This window comes from Oncorhynchus gorbuscha, linkage group LG19, assembly GCF_021184085.1.
Source record: "Oncorhynchus gorbuscha isolate QuinsamMale2020 ecotype Even-year linkage group LG19, OgorEven_v1.0, whole genome shotgun sequence".
Classification (NCBI taxonomy): domain Eukaryota; kingdom Metazoa; phylum Chordata; class Actinopteri; order Salmoniformes; family Salmonidae; genus Oncorhynchus; species Oncorhynchus gorbuscha.
Genome location: NC_060191.1, coordinates 65,619,620 through 65,633,489, shown reverse-complemented (window position 1 = coordinate 65,633,489; position 13,870 = coordinate 65,619,620). Strand labels below are relative to the sequence as shown.

General features: G+C 41.7%; 1 protein-coding gene across 1 annotated transcript; it reads left to right on the top strand.

Annotated features, from left to right (window-relative positions):
* The first annotated feature begins 335 nt into the window (after positions 1-335).
* Positions 336-13,682, top strand: LOC124005964 (post-GPI attachment to proteins factor 2-like). Its single transcript, XM_046315609.1, has 6 exons — positions 336-745; positions 981-1,151; positions 1,240-1,489; positions 3,368-3,474; positions 9,544-9,652; positions 12,782-13,682. Exons 2-6 carry the CDS (start codon positions 987-989, stop codon positions 12,910-12,912), a joined length of 762 nt encoding a protein of 253 aa, XP_046171565.1. The 5' UTR covers positions 336-745; positions 981-986; the 3' UTR covers positions 12,913-13,682.
* Positions 13,683-13,870: the final 188 nt, after the last annotated feature.

Sequence of the window (13,870 nt, the reverse complement as noted above, 5' to 3'; positions counted from 1 at the left end):
ATCATCCTCAACAACAAAAACATTGACTTGAGTCTTTTCCAAATACCCCCATTTTCTCAAAGTATGTATATGGTTATTTCCTGAGGCAACTTGCAATGCCAGGCTGTCAAAGATAAGGCTACAGTATTTGGTGATGCGCAAGAACAGCACCACGGACAGCTCCCGTGATATAAAGTTGGCTTATCAATGAATTAATTTTCTTACACTTCCTCGTGACACTTCAGCCACCAATGATTTTTCAGTATAGACACATCGTGTAACATGACTGGTTCTTGATGTGACGACGTTTTTTTATAGGCTACTCCCATCCGGTCACTACTGAGCCAGTACCTTGCTATCTCTTCCGGTTATCGCAATACATTTTAGTCCGATCTCTTCAATACTTTTTTCGCATTGCATTGGTACCGCATTTATTTTCAAACATTATTGAAGATATGTATAAAATGGCAGCTGGGAGAGGATTCAGGTTAAAAGCTTATTCTGCATCGCGTTGATGATGCTCAGTGTTCATGTTGTGCTGGGCTGAAGGGAACATGAACAGATGCTAATGAATTAGAGACCACATTACACATTTGTGAAATACCTGATCAAGATAAATCTGAACATAGTCAGTAGCCTATATGCGACGATGCACATGCGTTTGTGGTGACAGTTCAATTCAAGCCAACAAAAGCCATTTCCTTCTCTGACTATGCAAGAGCTATATCTGTAAATAATTGGCCTAGCTGTAGCCTACAAATAGGAGGTATGGAATCATATTCAGATCATTTTTATGCATGTTTCTGATCAAACTTATATATAGTCCTGTCTTAATGTCACTGAAAACAGCAGCATGATTTTGCAGGAGGCATGTCAAACTCTCAAACCTAGGTATGAAATCTAGAATTAGCCTATATCATTATTATACATTATTTTGTTCATATCTGGACATTCTCAGTTAAAATGCGTATTTAGTGATAAATATGGCCCTGATGTCCCAGTCTAGGATGCTGCAGGGTCCACATGTCCTGGGTCATGACAAGCCTCTGATCAGACTATCATTCACGTCCTGTGTTGTGGGCACCGTCAGCCTGCCACTGCTTGGTTTAATTACCTGCATCTCCATCTCCTCCGTGTTCCATTTCCAGGACTCCACTGACACACATTGCAAGGTAATCAATCCTGTCCTTTATTAAGAATGTAGCATGAATGCAAATAAATGGTCTGACTGTCTTTTTTTTGGGGTGGGGGGGGGTTTAGGTTACCAATTATCTGCCCTCCATTAGTGCCTCCATAAGCCTGAGCCCAGAGTGCCATATCTGGCGCTTCTGCATTGGCCTGCACTCTGCTCCCAGGTTCCTGGTGGCCGTGGCCTATTTTAACTTCTATAAGGGCCGCTTCTCCACAAGGTTCCTGGAGTGGCTGCTCAGCTGCCTCAACTTCATGTGTGCCATCACTGAGAACTTTGGCCTCTTGCTGCTCACCTACGTGTCATCCAATGAGACATACCGTGAGTGACCTTTGACAATTAGTCAGCTGGGAATAAATCGGCATAAGGCCTGCCCTACAGCATAATAGGCTGCTCATTTACATTTACATACAGTGGGGAGAACAAGTATTTGATACACTGCTGATTTTGCAGGTGTTCCTACTTAGAAAGCATGTAGAGGTCTGTCATTTTTATCATAGGTACACTTCAACTGTGAGAGACGGAATCTAAAACAAAAATCCAGAAAATGACTTTGTATGAATTTTAAGTCATTAATTTGCATTTCATTGCATGACATAAGTATTTGATCACCTACCAACCAGTAAGAATTCCGGCTCTCACAGACCTGTTTAAGAAGCCCTCCTGTTCTCCACTCATTACCTGTATTAACTGCACCTGTTTGAACTCGTTACCTGTATAAAAGACACCTGTATACACACTCAATCAAACAGACTCCAACCTCTCCACAAAGGCCAAGACTAGGGAGCTGTGTAAGGACATCAGGGATAAATTGTAGACCTGCACAAGGCTGGGATGGGCTACAGGACAATAGGCAAGCAGCTTGGTGAGAAGGCAAAAACTGTTAGCACAATTATTAGAAAATGGAAGAAGTTCAAGATGATGGTCAATCATCCTCGGTCTGGGACTCCATGCAAGATCTCACCTCGTGGGGCATCAATGATCATGAGGAAGGTGAGGGATCAGCCCAGAACTACACGGCAGGACCTGGTCAATGACCTGAAGAGAGCTGGGACCACAGTCTCAAAGAAAACCATTAGTAACACTACGCCGTCATGGATTAAAATCCTGCAGCGCACGCAAGGTCCCCCTGCTCAAGCCAGCGCATGTCTAGGCCCGTCTGAAGTTTGCCAACGACCATCTGGATGATCCAGAGAAGGAATGGGAGAAGGTCATGTGGTCTGATGAGACAAAAATAGAGCTTTTTGGTCTAAACCACTCGCCGTGTTTGGAGGAAGAAGAAGGATGAGTACAACCCTAAGAACACCATCCCAACCGTGAAGCATGGAGGTGGAAACATCATTCTTTGTGGATGCTTTTCTGCAAAGGGGACAGGACGACTGCACTGTATTGAGGGGAGGATGGATGGGGCCATGTATCGCGAGATCTTGGTCAACAACCTCCTTCCCTCAGTAAGAGTATTGAAGATGGGTTGTGGCTGGGTCTTCCAGCATGACAACGACCCGAAACACACAGCCAGGGCAACTAAGGAGTGGCTCCGTAAGAAACATCTCAAGGTCCTGGAGTGGCCTAGCCAGTCTCCAGACCTGAACCCAATAGAACATATTTGGAGGGAGCTGAAAGTCCGCATTGCCCAGCGACAGCCCCGAAACCTGAAGGATCTGGAGAAGGTCTGTATGGAGGAGTGGACCAAAATCCCTGCTGCAGTGTGTGCAAACCTGGTCAAGAACTACAGGAAACATATGATCTCTGTAATTGCAAAAAAAGGTTTCTGTACCAAATATTAAGTTCTGCTTTTCTGATGTATCAAATACTTATGTCATGCAATAAAATGCTAATTAATTACTTAAAAATCATACAATGTGATTTTCTGGATTTTCTCTTACAGTTGAAGTGTACCTATGATAAAAATGACAGACCTCTACATGCTTTGTAACAACATCGGCAGTGTATCAAATACTTGTTCTCCCCACTGTATATGCTGCATGATATAAAAGTATGTTTTTGAACAAATGACAGAATTTCGTTTGCCTATTTCTTGCAGTTATAAATAAGGCCCTGAGTTTTTCCAGATACATGACCCGACCAGGAAAGCTATGGACCCTAGTTATAAACCATATAACCTGTATCCGTGAGTGTTATGACCAATACAGTTGTACTTGTATGCTTTTATCTTTCATATCCTTCTTTGTCCCATAGTTGTCCACAAAGAAGGTTTTGTCCTGTTCATAGCCAGTTCTGTTATCCACATGGTGTTAACCTGTCGGCTGTGGCTGGTTATAAAGAAGTACTCACTGATTCCTGAGGTAAGGCATCGTTTCTTCCCTTCAGCCCTACACTTGATCAGCAAATGTTGAAATTGCCTGAAAGACAGAAATGTAAAGGGAAGTTAGTTTTTCAATCAACTGAATGAAGAAGTGAACTAACTATTTTGGTGGTATGATGCAGTTTCCTGGTGAAGCAGGCAGTATAGTATAGTTCCTGTTAGTAGAGGGGCTTTTGGTGACTTTGTCTGCAATGTCGACAATGTTGACACTAGAGCCCTCTAGAGTATAAGCCAACTACTGCAGCCTGATGAAACAGCATTGTCAAGTGCAGTTCAAAGCTGTGGGGAGATTCTCAAATGGTTTAGCTTGACTCTTCGCATCCTCTTCTCCGTCCTCTCCTTGCCACCTTTCAAAAACTGTCAAAGGTAATCGAGGAGAGTAGTGAAGGAGAGGAAACATGGAAACAAATGCACTTTGCATCTCCAGTGTTAATCTGCAAAATTGTAATTACTCGCCTACCTCCTCATGCCTTTTTGCACACAATGTATATAGACTCCCCTTTTTTTCTACTGTGTTATTGACTTGTTAATTGTTTACTCCATGTGTAACTCTGTGTTGTCTGTTCACACTGCTATGCTTTATCTTGGCCAGGTCGCAGTTGCAAATGAGAACTTGTTCTCAACTAGCCTACCTGGTTAAATAAAGGTGAAATAAAAAATAAATAAAATTAAACTTGTATGAAATTAAACTCTTCTTCACCACTAGCACGTTTGCAAGGGTGGAATCCTAAAATAAATGCCTAAAGTAGAACAAGTTATTTTAGCTAGTTGTGTGAGACATTTTATAGATAAAAGGGTAATTCGTGTATAAAACATTTTTCTCCTTTGAGAATACAACAGCTTTGCACTACACATGAGTATCTTCGACTGTAGGAGGCAATTGAGGAGAGAAGCAAAGTTCTCTGTTCACCTATTATTGAGTTGACACACTCGACCACTAATCGGTTTCCGGGTCACGGAGGAGAGGAGGACAGAGGAGTATAAGAGAAGACAGAATCTCCCTGTGTCCTTTCCTTTCACTCACACTGATGCCTGGTGACTGAGCCTGTAGTGCTCCAGTCTATTGTATTTACACATGTCAATCATTATAGCTATATCTTATTTATTTAGTCTCTCATTTTAAGTTGTCACTATATGGTTGAGGGACTTGAAGCGCTGTTATTCTGTGTTAGGACTCTAGGAGAAATAGCAGCGTGTTGATCCCAACCAGATCGGTGGTATAGGCTGTTACTGAGGGTTTGATCAGTCAGACTTGGAAGAAGCCTCTGGCTGTGTTTACACTGTCAGTGCCTGGGGCTCTGTTTAGGAGGAACAGCTGTTTCCTGACCCAGTCTGGGGCTGTGACCAACACCCCCCCCCCACACAACTCATTGGGAGTGTAGGCTGTCATGTGCACCACACATGCACACACGCAGAGATTGTGGCAAGCACAAACACATTAACCGTGCTCGAACTTGGCTTGCACACTTACACTGGCACATAATGTATTCATTGCATATGGCATATACTTGCCTAGCCTGAGTACCAGTATCTTTATCTTACATTCCACTCCTTGCCACTCATTGTCAATGCCAAAGAGACTGGCTTTCTGCCATCTTAAAATATGAACATTCTTGAGAACAGAGGAGCTGATCCTGGTTGATAACCCTCACAGTTATCCTCCAATCGCAACGATTATCCAAATATTGGAACTCGTGTATCACTTTTCTTCTCCACGGAACATGTTGGTAGTTAAAAGTCTGTCAAAAGTTGCTAGCTCACATATAAATTCTCAAACAAAATACATACTGTAGCTACTTCAATTCCAAACACAAAACCTCTTTGCTTTGATATTAAGCTTCAACATACAAAAACTTGCTTAGATAACGGCAAAATATTTGTTTTTGATTCTAATTATATATTTTTTAAGGATCCACATGTTGTCATGGAAAGTATTAATAACAATGAGCAACTCCGTAAATCCAGCTGCATTGCCAAAAGGCCAGCCTCTTGGTCGTCACTACCAAAGCCACAAAGTTATAAACCCTGCCTATTTCTACTTTTACCCTCTTAAATCCTAATCTTTTTCCTAACACTAACCTTAAATTAAGACCAAAAAGCACGTTTTTATTTTTATGAATTTTTATGATGTAGCCAATGTTTACTTTGTGGCTGTGGTAACTAGTGGAAATCCAGTCTGATTTGGCAATGATATGGAGTGGCAAGAAGTGTAATGTTAGCTAAAAATACTGGTTCCTGTAAGGGCTGCTGGACATGCTACATACAGCGGTGGAGGCTCCTCAGAGGAGGAAGGGGAGGACCATCCTCAGTGAATTTCATAAAGATAAAAATAGTGAAACATTAAAAAAGTTATCCATTTAAGATATCTATACTAAATATATTCACGTCACCAATGAATGGTCTACAGGGGACTCAGCAGCACTCTGTAGTGTAGCACCATGGTGTAGCCGGAGGACAGCTAGCTTCTGTCCTCCTCTGAGTACATAGACTTCAATACAAAACCTAGGAGGCTCATGGTTCTCCCCCCCTTCCATAGACTTACACAGTAATTATGACTACTTCCAGAGGACGTCCTCCTACCTATCAGAGCTATTGCAGGATGAACTGACATGTTGTCCACCCAATCAAAAGACCAGCAAATGAATCTAGTACTAAAAGCTACAGCTAGCTAGCACTGCAGTGCATAAAATGTGATGAGTAGTTGACTCAAAAGAGAGAGAAAGACAATAGTTGAACAGTTTTGAACATATTTCTTTAAGGAGAGAGAGAGAGAGAGAGATTTGGTTGTATTTTGTTTTTATTTCACTTATCTAGTAATGCAGTTAGCTTAGCCTACTCAAACCCTCGGCAAAAACAGAAATTAATGCTATGTTAGCTAGCTGGCTATGGCTATCCAACACTGGAACTCTTCCAAGTCAAGGCAAGCTTTTGATTTGTATTCATTTATTGCCACCGACTGTGTAACTGCTAAACTGCTTTCGGACTGTACATTGTACTGCATGATTCTAGCGGGCTTACTAAAGATTTAGTTCTAGTATCTATGATGACTAAGACTTGACAACGATCTAGGCTGTGCGTAACCTTAGGGGCGGCAGGGTAGCCTAGTGGTTAGAGCGTTGGACTAGTAATCGGAAGGTTGCAAGTTCAAACCCCCAATCTGACAAGGTACAAATCTGTTGTTCTGCCCCTGAACAGGCAGTTAACCCACTGTTCCTAGGCTGTCATTGAAAATAATATTTTTTTCTTAACTGACTTGCCTAGTTAAATAAAGGTAAACTAATTAGCGGGCACGATATGAAGGTTTGGTTTTTTCGCCTGGTCACAGACAGCTGATGTGTTATGCACTGAAGTCCCCAAGCGAAAGGAAAAGGAGGTGAACGTGTAGATAGTTGCAAGAAGGAACTATGTATAGAATGAGCAAAGTGATCATGCTGTTTGTATGTGGCTGCAATGAAATTGAACTGTATTTGCATGTGCTCAGGGGTGTATTCATTCCGCCGATTCTGTTGGAAGCAAACATAACAAAACGGGATAAAAGTACAAGAGTGTACAATGCAAATCAAATCAAATCAAATTTTATTTGTCACATACACATGGTTAGCAGATGTTAATGCGAGTGTAGCGAAATGCTTGTGCTTCTAGTTCCGACAATGCAGTGATAACCAACAAGTAATCTAACTAACAATTCCAAAACTACTGTATTATACACAGTGTAAGGGGATAAGGAATATGTACATAAGGATATATGAATGAGTGATGGTACAGAGCAGCATACAGTAGATGGTATCGAGTACAGTATATACATATGAGATGAGTGTGTAGACAAAGTAAACAAAGTGGCATAGTTAAAGTGGCTAGTGATACATGTATTACATAAGGATGCAGTCGATGATGTAGAGTACAGTATATACATATGCATATGAGATGAATAATGTAGGGTAAGTAACATTATATAAGGTAGTCTGTATATATCAATGATGTCTGTCACCTTGATTACTCTAATTACTCTAGACCTGTGCATCGACATGTAGTAGCCTAAACCTGTCGATGTTACATTGAGCTGGGTGAATGGTGAATTGGTGAATGGAATTTGAATGACAATCGTCCAATAAGCTGTAATAGAAATACATCTTCCCTGATCGTGAACGGCACCGACCGCCACTGTATTAGGCTGCCACTGACATGCAGTAGTATTAGGCTGCCACTCTGTCATACCATATTTATGGGCAATTGCCGTTTGGATATTGATTTGATATGGGGCTTGTAATCGTGTGTCATGATAATCTATTGTGGGCATTTAAGGGTGGGACCAGTAAATAGAGAACGTGCTTTAGCTTGAGACACATGCTGCCAGTGATCTGTAGTATAAATAGTATTTGTGGAAGGATGTGGCTGAAACAGTTTTTACACCAACTGCAATGTGTTACTGATGTCTCATCTCAAGAGTTTCTCAGATGGGGCTTGAGTAAGCCTGCTCATTGTGTTCTTCAACCTAGATCAATTAAATGTTTTTAATTGTTCAATTTATAAAGTAGGCCATTGCATTTGCATAGTACAAATACACAGTATTTTTTTCATTTTTTCATTTCACCTTTATTTAACCAGGTAGGTTAGTTGAGAACAAGTTCTCATTTGCAACTGCGACCTGGCCAAGATAAAGCATAGCAGTGTGAACAGACAACACAGAGTTACACATGGAGTAAACAATTAACAAGTCAATAACACAGTAGAAAAAAAGGGGAGTCTATATACAATGTGTGCAAAAGGCATGAGGAGGTAGGCGAATAATTACAATATTGCAGATTAACACTGGAGTGATAAATGATCAGATGATCATGTACAGGTAGAGATATTGGTGTGCAAAAGAGCAGAAAAGTAAATAAATAAAAACTGTGGGGATGAGGTAGGTGAAAATGGGTGGGCTATTTACCAATAGACTATGTACAGCTGCAGCGATCAGATAGCTGCTCAGATAGCTGATGTTTGAAGTTGGTGAGGGAGATAAAAGTCTCCAACTTTAGCGATTTTTGCAATTCGTTCCAGTCACAGGCAGCAGAGTACTGGAACGAAAGGCGGCTGAATGAGGTGTTGGCTTTAGGGATGATCAGTGAGATACACCTGCTGGAGCGCATGCTACGGATGGGTGTTGCCATTGTGACCAGTGAACTGAGATAAGGCGGAGCTTTACCTAGCATGGCCTTGTAGATGACCTGGAGCCAGTGGGTCTGGCGACGAGTATGTAGCGAGGGCCAGCCGAATAGAGGATACAAGTCGCAGTGGTGGGTAGTATAAGGTGCTTTAGTGACAAAACGGATGGCACTGTGATAAACTGCATCCAGTTTGCTGAGTAGAGTGTTGGAAGCAATTTTGTAGATGACATCGCCGAAGTCGAGGATCGGTAGGATAGTCAGTTTTACTAGGGTAAGCTTGGCAGCGTGAGTGAAGGAGGCTTTGTTGCGGAATAGAAAGCCGACTCTTGATTTGATTTTCGATTGGAGATGTTTGATATGAGTCTGGAAGGAGAGTTTGCAGTCTAGCCAGACACCTAGGTACTTATAGGTGTCCACATATTCAAGGTCGGAACCATCCAGGGTGGTGATGCTAGTCGGGCATGCGGGTGCAGGCAGCGATCGGTTGAAAAGCATGCATTTGGTTTTACTAGCGTTTAAGAGCAGTCGGAGGCCACGGAAGGAGTGTTGTATGGCATTGAAGCTCGTTTGGAGGTTAGATAGCACAGTGTCCAATGACGGGCCGAAAGTATATAGAATGGTGTCGTCTGCGTAGAGGTGGATCAGGGAATCGCCCGCAGCAAGAGCAACATCATTGATATATACAGACAAGAGTCGGCCCAAGAATTGAACCCTGTGGCACCCCCATAGAGACTGCCAGCGGACCGGACAGCATGCCCTCCGATTTGACACACTGAACTCTGTCTGCAAAGTAATTGGTGAACCAGGCAAGGCAGTCAACCCGAAAAACCGTACACAATATCATTTTTTAGTATTGCAATCTTTCTCTATCAAATCGCTCTTTCTTTTTTCATAAACAGGATGTGAAATCTTTCCACTGGAAAATCCGCTGCTTGATCCTCAACATCGCTTTCTGCTGCTTGGCTGCTTACTTTTACTGGAAACACAACATGTACTGTGAACAAGGGAGTAAGTATATTGTAGTATCAGAATGTTAAAGGGCATGAGCAGTCATTCTGAAAAGTACTTTTTCTCTCATGGCTAACTACCATGAAGTTTGAAAAGACAGGCTGAGTGGGCGAGGAGATTATACTCATGAACTCGCATTGACTGACAGCTCTTGGAAGCATCTATGTTAATTAAGCAACTTGGATGCAGTGACCAGTGTTGCAGTAAAATCATCTAAAGGAAATTTGGTGATACACAAAGTAACTCAAACATCATTGAAGTTGCATCAATGATATCCTTGTTACAGTTGGAAGTGGGAAGTTTACATACACTTAGGTTGGAGTCATCAAAACTCATTTTTCAGCCACTCAACACATTTCTTGTTAACAATCTATAGTTTTGCAAGTTGGTTAGTTAGGACATCTACTTTGTGCATGACACAAGTCATTTTTCCAACAGTTGTTACAGACAGATTATTTCACTTATAATTCTCTGTATCACACTTTCAGTAGGTCAGAAGTTTACATACACTAAGTTGACTGTGCCTTTAAACAGCTTGGAAAATTCCAGAAAATGATGTCATGGCTTTAGAAGCTTATGATAGGCTAATTGACATCATTTGAGTCAATTGGAGGTGTACCTGTGGATGTGTTTCAAGGCCAAACTTCAAACTCATGGCCTCTTTGCTTGACAACATGAGAAAATCAAAAGAAATCAGCCAAGACAGAAAAAAATGTAGACCTCCACAAGTCTGGTTCATTCTTGGGAGCAATTTCCAAATGCCTGAAGGTACCACGCTCATCTGTACAAACAATAGTACGCAAGTATTAACACCATGGGACCACGCAGCCGTCATACCGCTCAGGAAGGAGACGTGTTCTCTCTCCTAGAGATGAACGTGCTTTGGTGCGAAAAGTGCAAATCAATCCCAGGACAACAGCAAAGCACCTTGTGAAGATGCTAGAGGAAACAGGTACAAAAGTATCTATATCCACAGTTAAACGAGTCCTATATTGACATAACCTGAAAGACCGCTCAGCAAGGAAGAAGCCACTGCTCCAAACCTCCATAAAAAAGCCAGACTACGGGTTTAACTGCACATGGGGACAGTACTTTTTGGAGAAATATCCTTTGGTCTGATGGAGGAAAAAGGGGGAGGCTTGCAAGACGAAGAACACCATCCCAACCGTGAAGCACGAGGGTGGCAGCATCATGTTGTGGGCGTGCTTTACTGCAGGTGGGACTGGGCACTTCGCAAAATAGATGGCGTCATGAGGCATGAAAATGATGTGGATATATTTAAGCAACATATCAAGACATCAGTCAGGAAGTTAAAGCTTGGTCACAAATGGGTCCACTAAATGGACAATGACCCCAAGCATACTTCCAAAGTTGTGGCAAAATGGCTTAAGGACAACAAGTCAAGGTATTGGAGTGGCCATCACAAACCCCTGACCTCAATCCCATAGAACATTTGTGGGCAGAACTGTAAAAGCATGTGCGAGCAAGGAGGCTTACAAACCTGACTCAGTTACACCAGCTCTGTCAGGAGGAATGGGCCAAAATTCACCCAACTTATTTTGGGAAGTTTGTAGAAGGCTACCCGAAATGTTTGACCCAAGTTAAACAACTTAAAGGGTGTGCAAAGCTGTCATCAAGGCAAAGGGTGGCTATTTGAAGAATCTCAAATATATCATTTGTTTGGATTTGTTTAACACTTTTTTGGTTACATTATTCCATGTGTTATTTCATAGTTTTGATGTCTTCACTGTTATTCTACAATGTAGAAAATTGTACAAATAAAGAAAAACCCTTGAATGAGTAGCTGTTCTAAAACTTTTGACCGGTGGTATAAATGTATATATATAAATATATATATATATATATGTGTGTGTATTTGTATATATACACCATTTGGCGGGGCTCTTGGGATGCAGATCACAGCAGCACTGACCGATGTGTTGACCTGACAACTGCGTCTGTGTTTTAAATGACCCATTCCCACCTCTTGTTCCATGCTGGCTGAACACCTGGCTAGCCAGTAACTGCTGACATAGATGAAAAGGGAAACATATAGGTATCGTTGGCTGAACACCTGGCTAGCCAGTAACTGCTGACACAGATGAAAAGGGAAACATATACGTATCGTTGGCTGAACACCTGGCTAGCCAGTAACTGCTGACACAGATGAAAAGGGAAACATATACGTATCGTTGGCTGAACACCTGGCTAGCCAGTAACTGCTGACACAGATGAAAAGGGAAACATATACGTATCGTTGGCTGAACACCTGGCTAGCCAGTCACTGCTGACACAGATGAAAAGGGAAACATATACGTATCGTTGGCTGAACACCTGGCTAGCCAGTAACTGCTGACACAGATGAAAAGGGAAACATATACGTATCGTTGGCTGAACACCTGGCTAGCCAGTCACTGCTGACACAGATGAAAAGGGAAACATACACGTATCGTTGGCTGAACACCTGGCTAGCCAGTAACTGCTGACACAGATGAAAAGGGAAACATAGACGTATCGTTGGCTGAACACCTGGCTAGCCAGTAACTGCTGACACAGATGAAAAGGGAAACATATAGGTATCGTTGGCTGAACACCTGGCTAGCCAGTAACTGCTGACACAGATGAAAAGGGAAACATATACGTATCGTTGCCATAGATGAATAGGGTCAACTTTTAGTTATGTTTGCTGACACCCTACAGTAACATTTTGGCATCAGTGGAGTAGCTATCTAGCTATATAAACAACGCCTCTCTGCAAACACAAACACGACTTCTCTGATGTTGGTTACAAGGCGGTACTTATTTAAATAAGGTAAAGAGTATATCGTGTTAAATTGGTGTATTAAAATCTAAGTTTAGGAGATGTCACCTTGTCCCCTGAATAATGAATCCTAGTGGTTTACATGGGGGAGGGGACCAGTAACTGTGATCAAAGGTTATCAATGAAGAAGCAGCAGTCATTTTTCATACTTTCATCTGGTTTCCTTCAGATATCAGCAATTTTCATGAAAAACATGATTTTTAACTGTTCATGACCTTTAAGCATTATATGATACAAAAGTATATTTTAATTTTACATTGTTTGTTAAAGTGTTCATAAAAGTCTCCTGTCTTTCCTAACCTCCACAGGCTACACCTTTTTTGCCCTCTTTGAGTATTGTGTGGTGCTCTCCAACATGGCCTTCCACCTAACAGCCTTCTGGGACTTTAAAAGCAGAGAGATGGTGGTCATCTCACCAGAGGAGGGTAAAGACTTCTGACTGGGAAACAGAGGGTCAGGTGACAGGTGTTCAACCACTCAGAACACACCTAGCGGAGATGATGCTGTTGCAGAGGAGGAGCAGGAAGAAAGCGCCTTCTTCCATATATTTACATGATGGCGGATGTCATGACTGTAAATAATCACTTTATTTATCTGGACTGTTCAACCTGAAAGTCAATCCTACTGTACCAACATTTTGATAGAGTTGATATTGACATACTGTATGATAAAAGACAGACTTAGTCCTCTATGATTTGGGACAATGGGGCAACTTCGACTTGATCACCTTGACTTAAGAGTATGTCCTTTAGTCATGCTCACGTGTCTATGACTTATCACTTGTGAAATTCGGGAAATGCTGACTGTTGCCAATGATGTGATCTGAAGAGAGTGTCTTCAGCTCTTTGTAGAAAGTATTTTTAAATGCATCAAGAACTGTGGATAAACACAAATATGATTTTGTATATTCTCAAGTAGAGAGAGACATCTTAAAGGTATTAATAATCTAATAGTGATTTTTTTTGTGTAAAAATTAAGCTTCATTAAACAATTATTTCAGAACTTTTTAGCTATTTACCATAACATGCTTATTATTAGTGAGTCAGTCAGTCAGTTAGGTCCACAACCTAAATTAAGGAAGTTACAAATAAATGTTCTTCCTCGTTTGTAAAGACAGAGAGAGAGACCGAGAGAGTGAGAGAGACAGAGAGAGAGAGAAAGAGAGAGAGAGACAGAGAGAGAGAGACAGAAAGACAGAGAGAGAGAGAGACAGAGTGAGAGAAACAGAGAGAGACAGAGAGAGAGAGAGAGAGAGAGAGAGAGAGAGAGAGAGACAGAGACAGAGACAGAGAGATAGACAGAGAGAGAATGAGAGAGAGAGAGAGAGAGAGAGAGAGAGAGAGAGAGAGAGAGAGAGAATGAGATGGAGAGGTAGATCTAGATAGTACTAGAGTGGG

What these genes read in the sequence shown, in the direction of transcription:
- LOC124005964 (XM_046315609.1), top strand. Translation starts at nt 987, where the DNA reads ATGCTGCAGGGTCCACATGTCCTGGGTCATGACAAGCCTCTGATCAGA. An exon ending in CCACTGACACACATTGCAAG is followed by an intron (nt 1,152 to 1,239) that starts GTAATCAATCCT and finishes GGGGGGGTTTAG; the next exon opens with GTTACCAATTATCTGCCCTC. An exon ending in GTCATCCAATGAGACATACC is followed by an intron (nt 1,490 to 3,367) that starts GTGAGTGACCTT and finishes TTTGTCCCATAG; the next exon opens with TTGTCCACAAAGAAGGTTTT.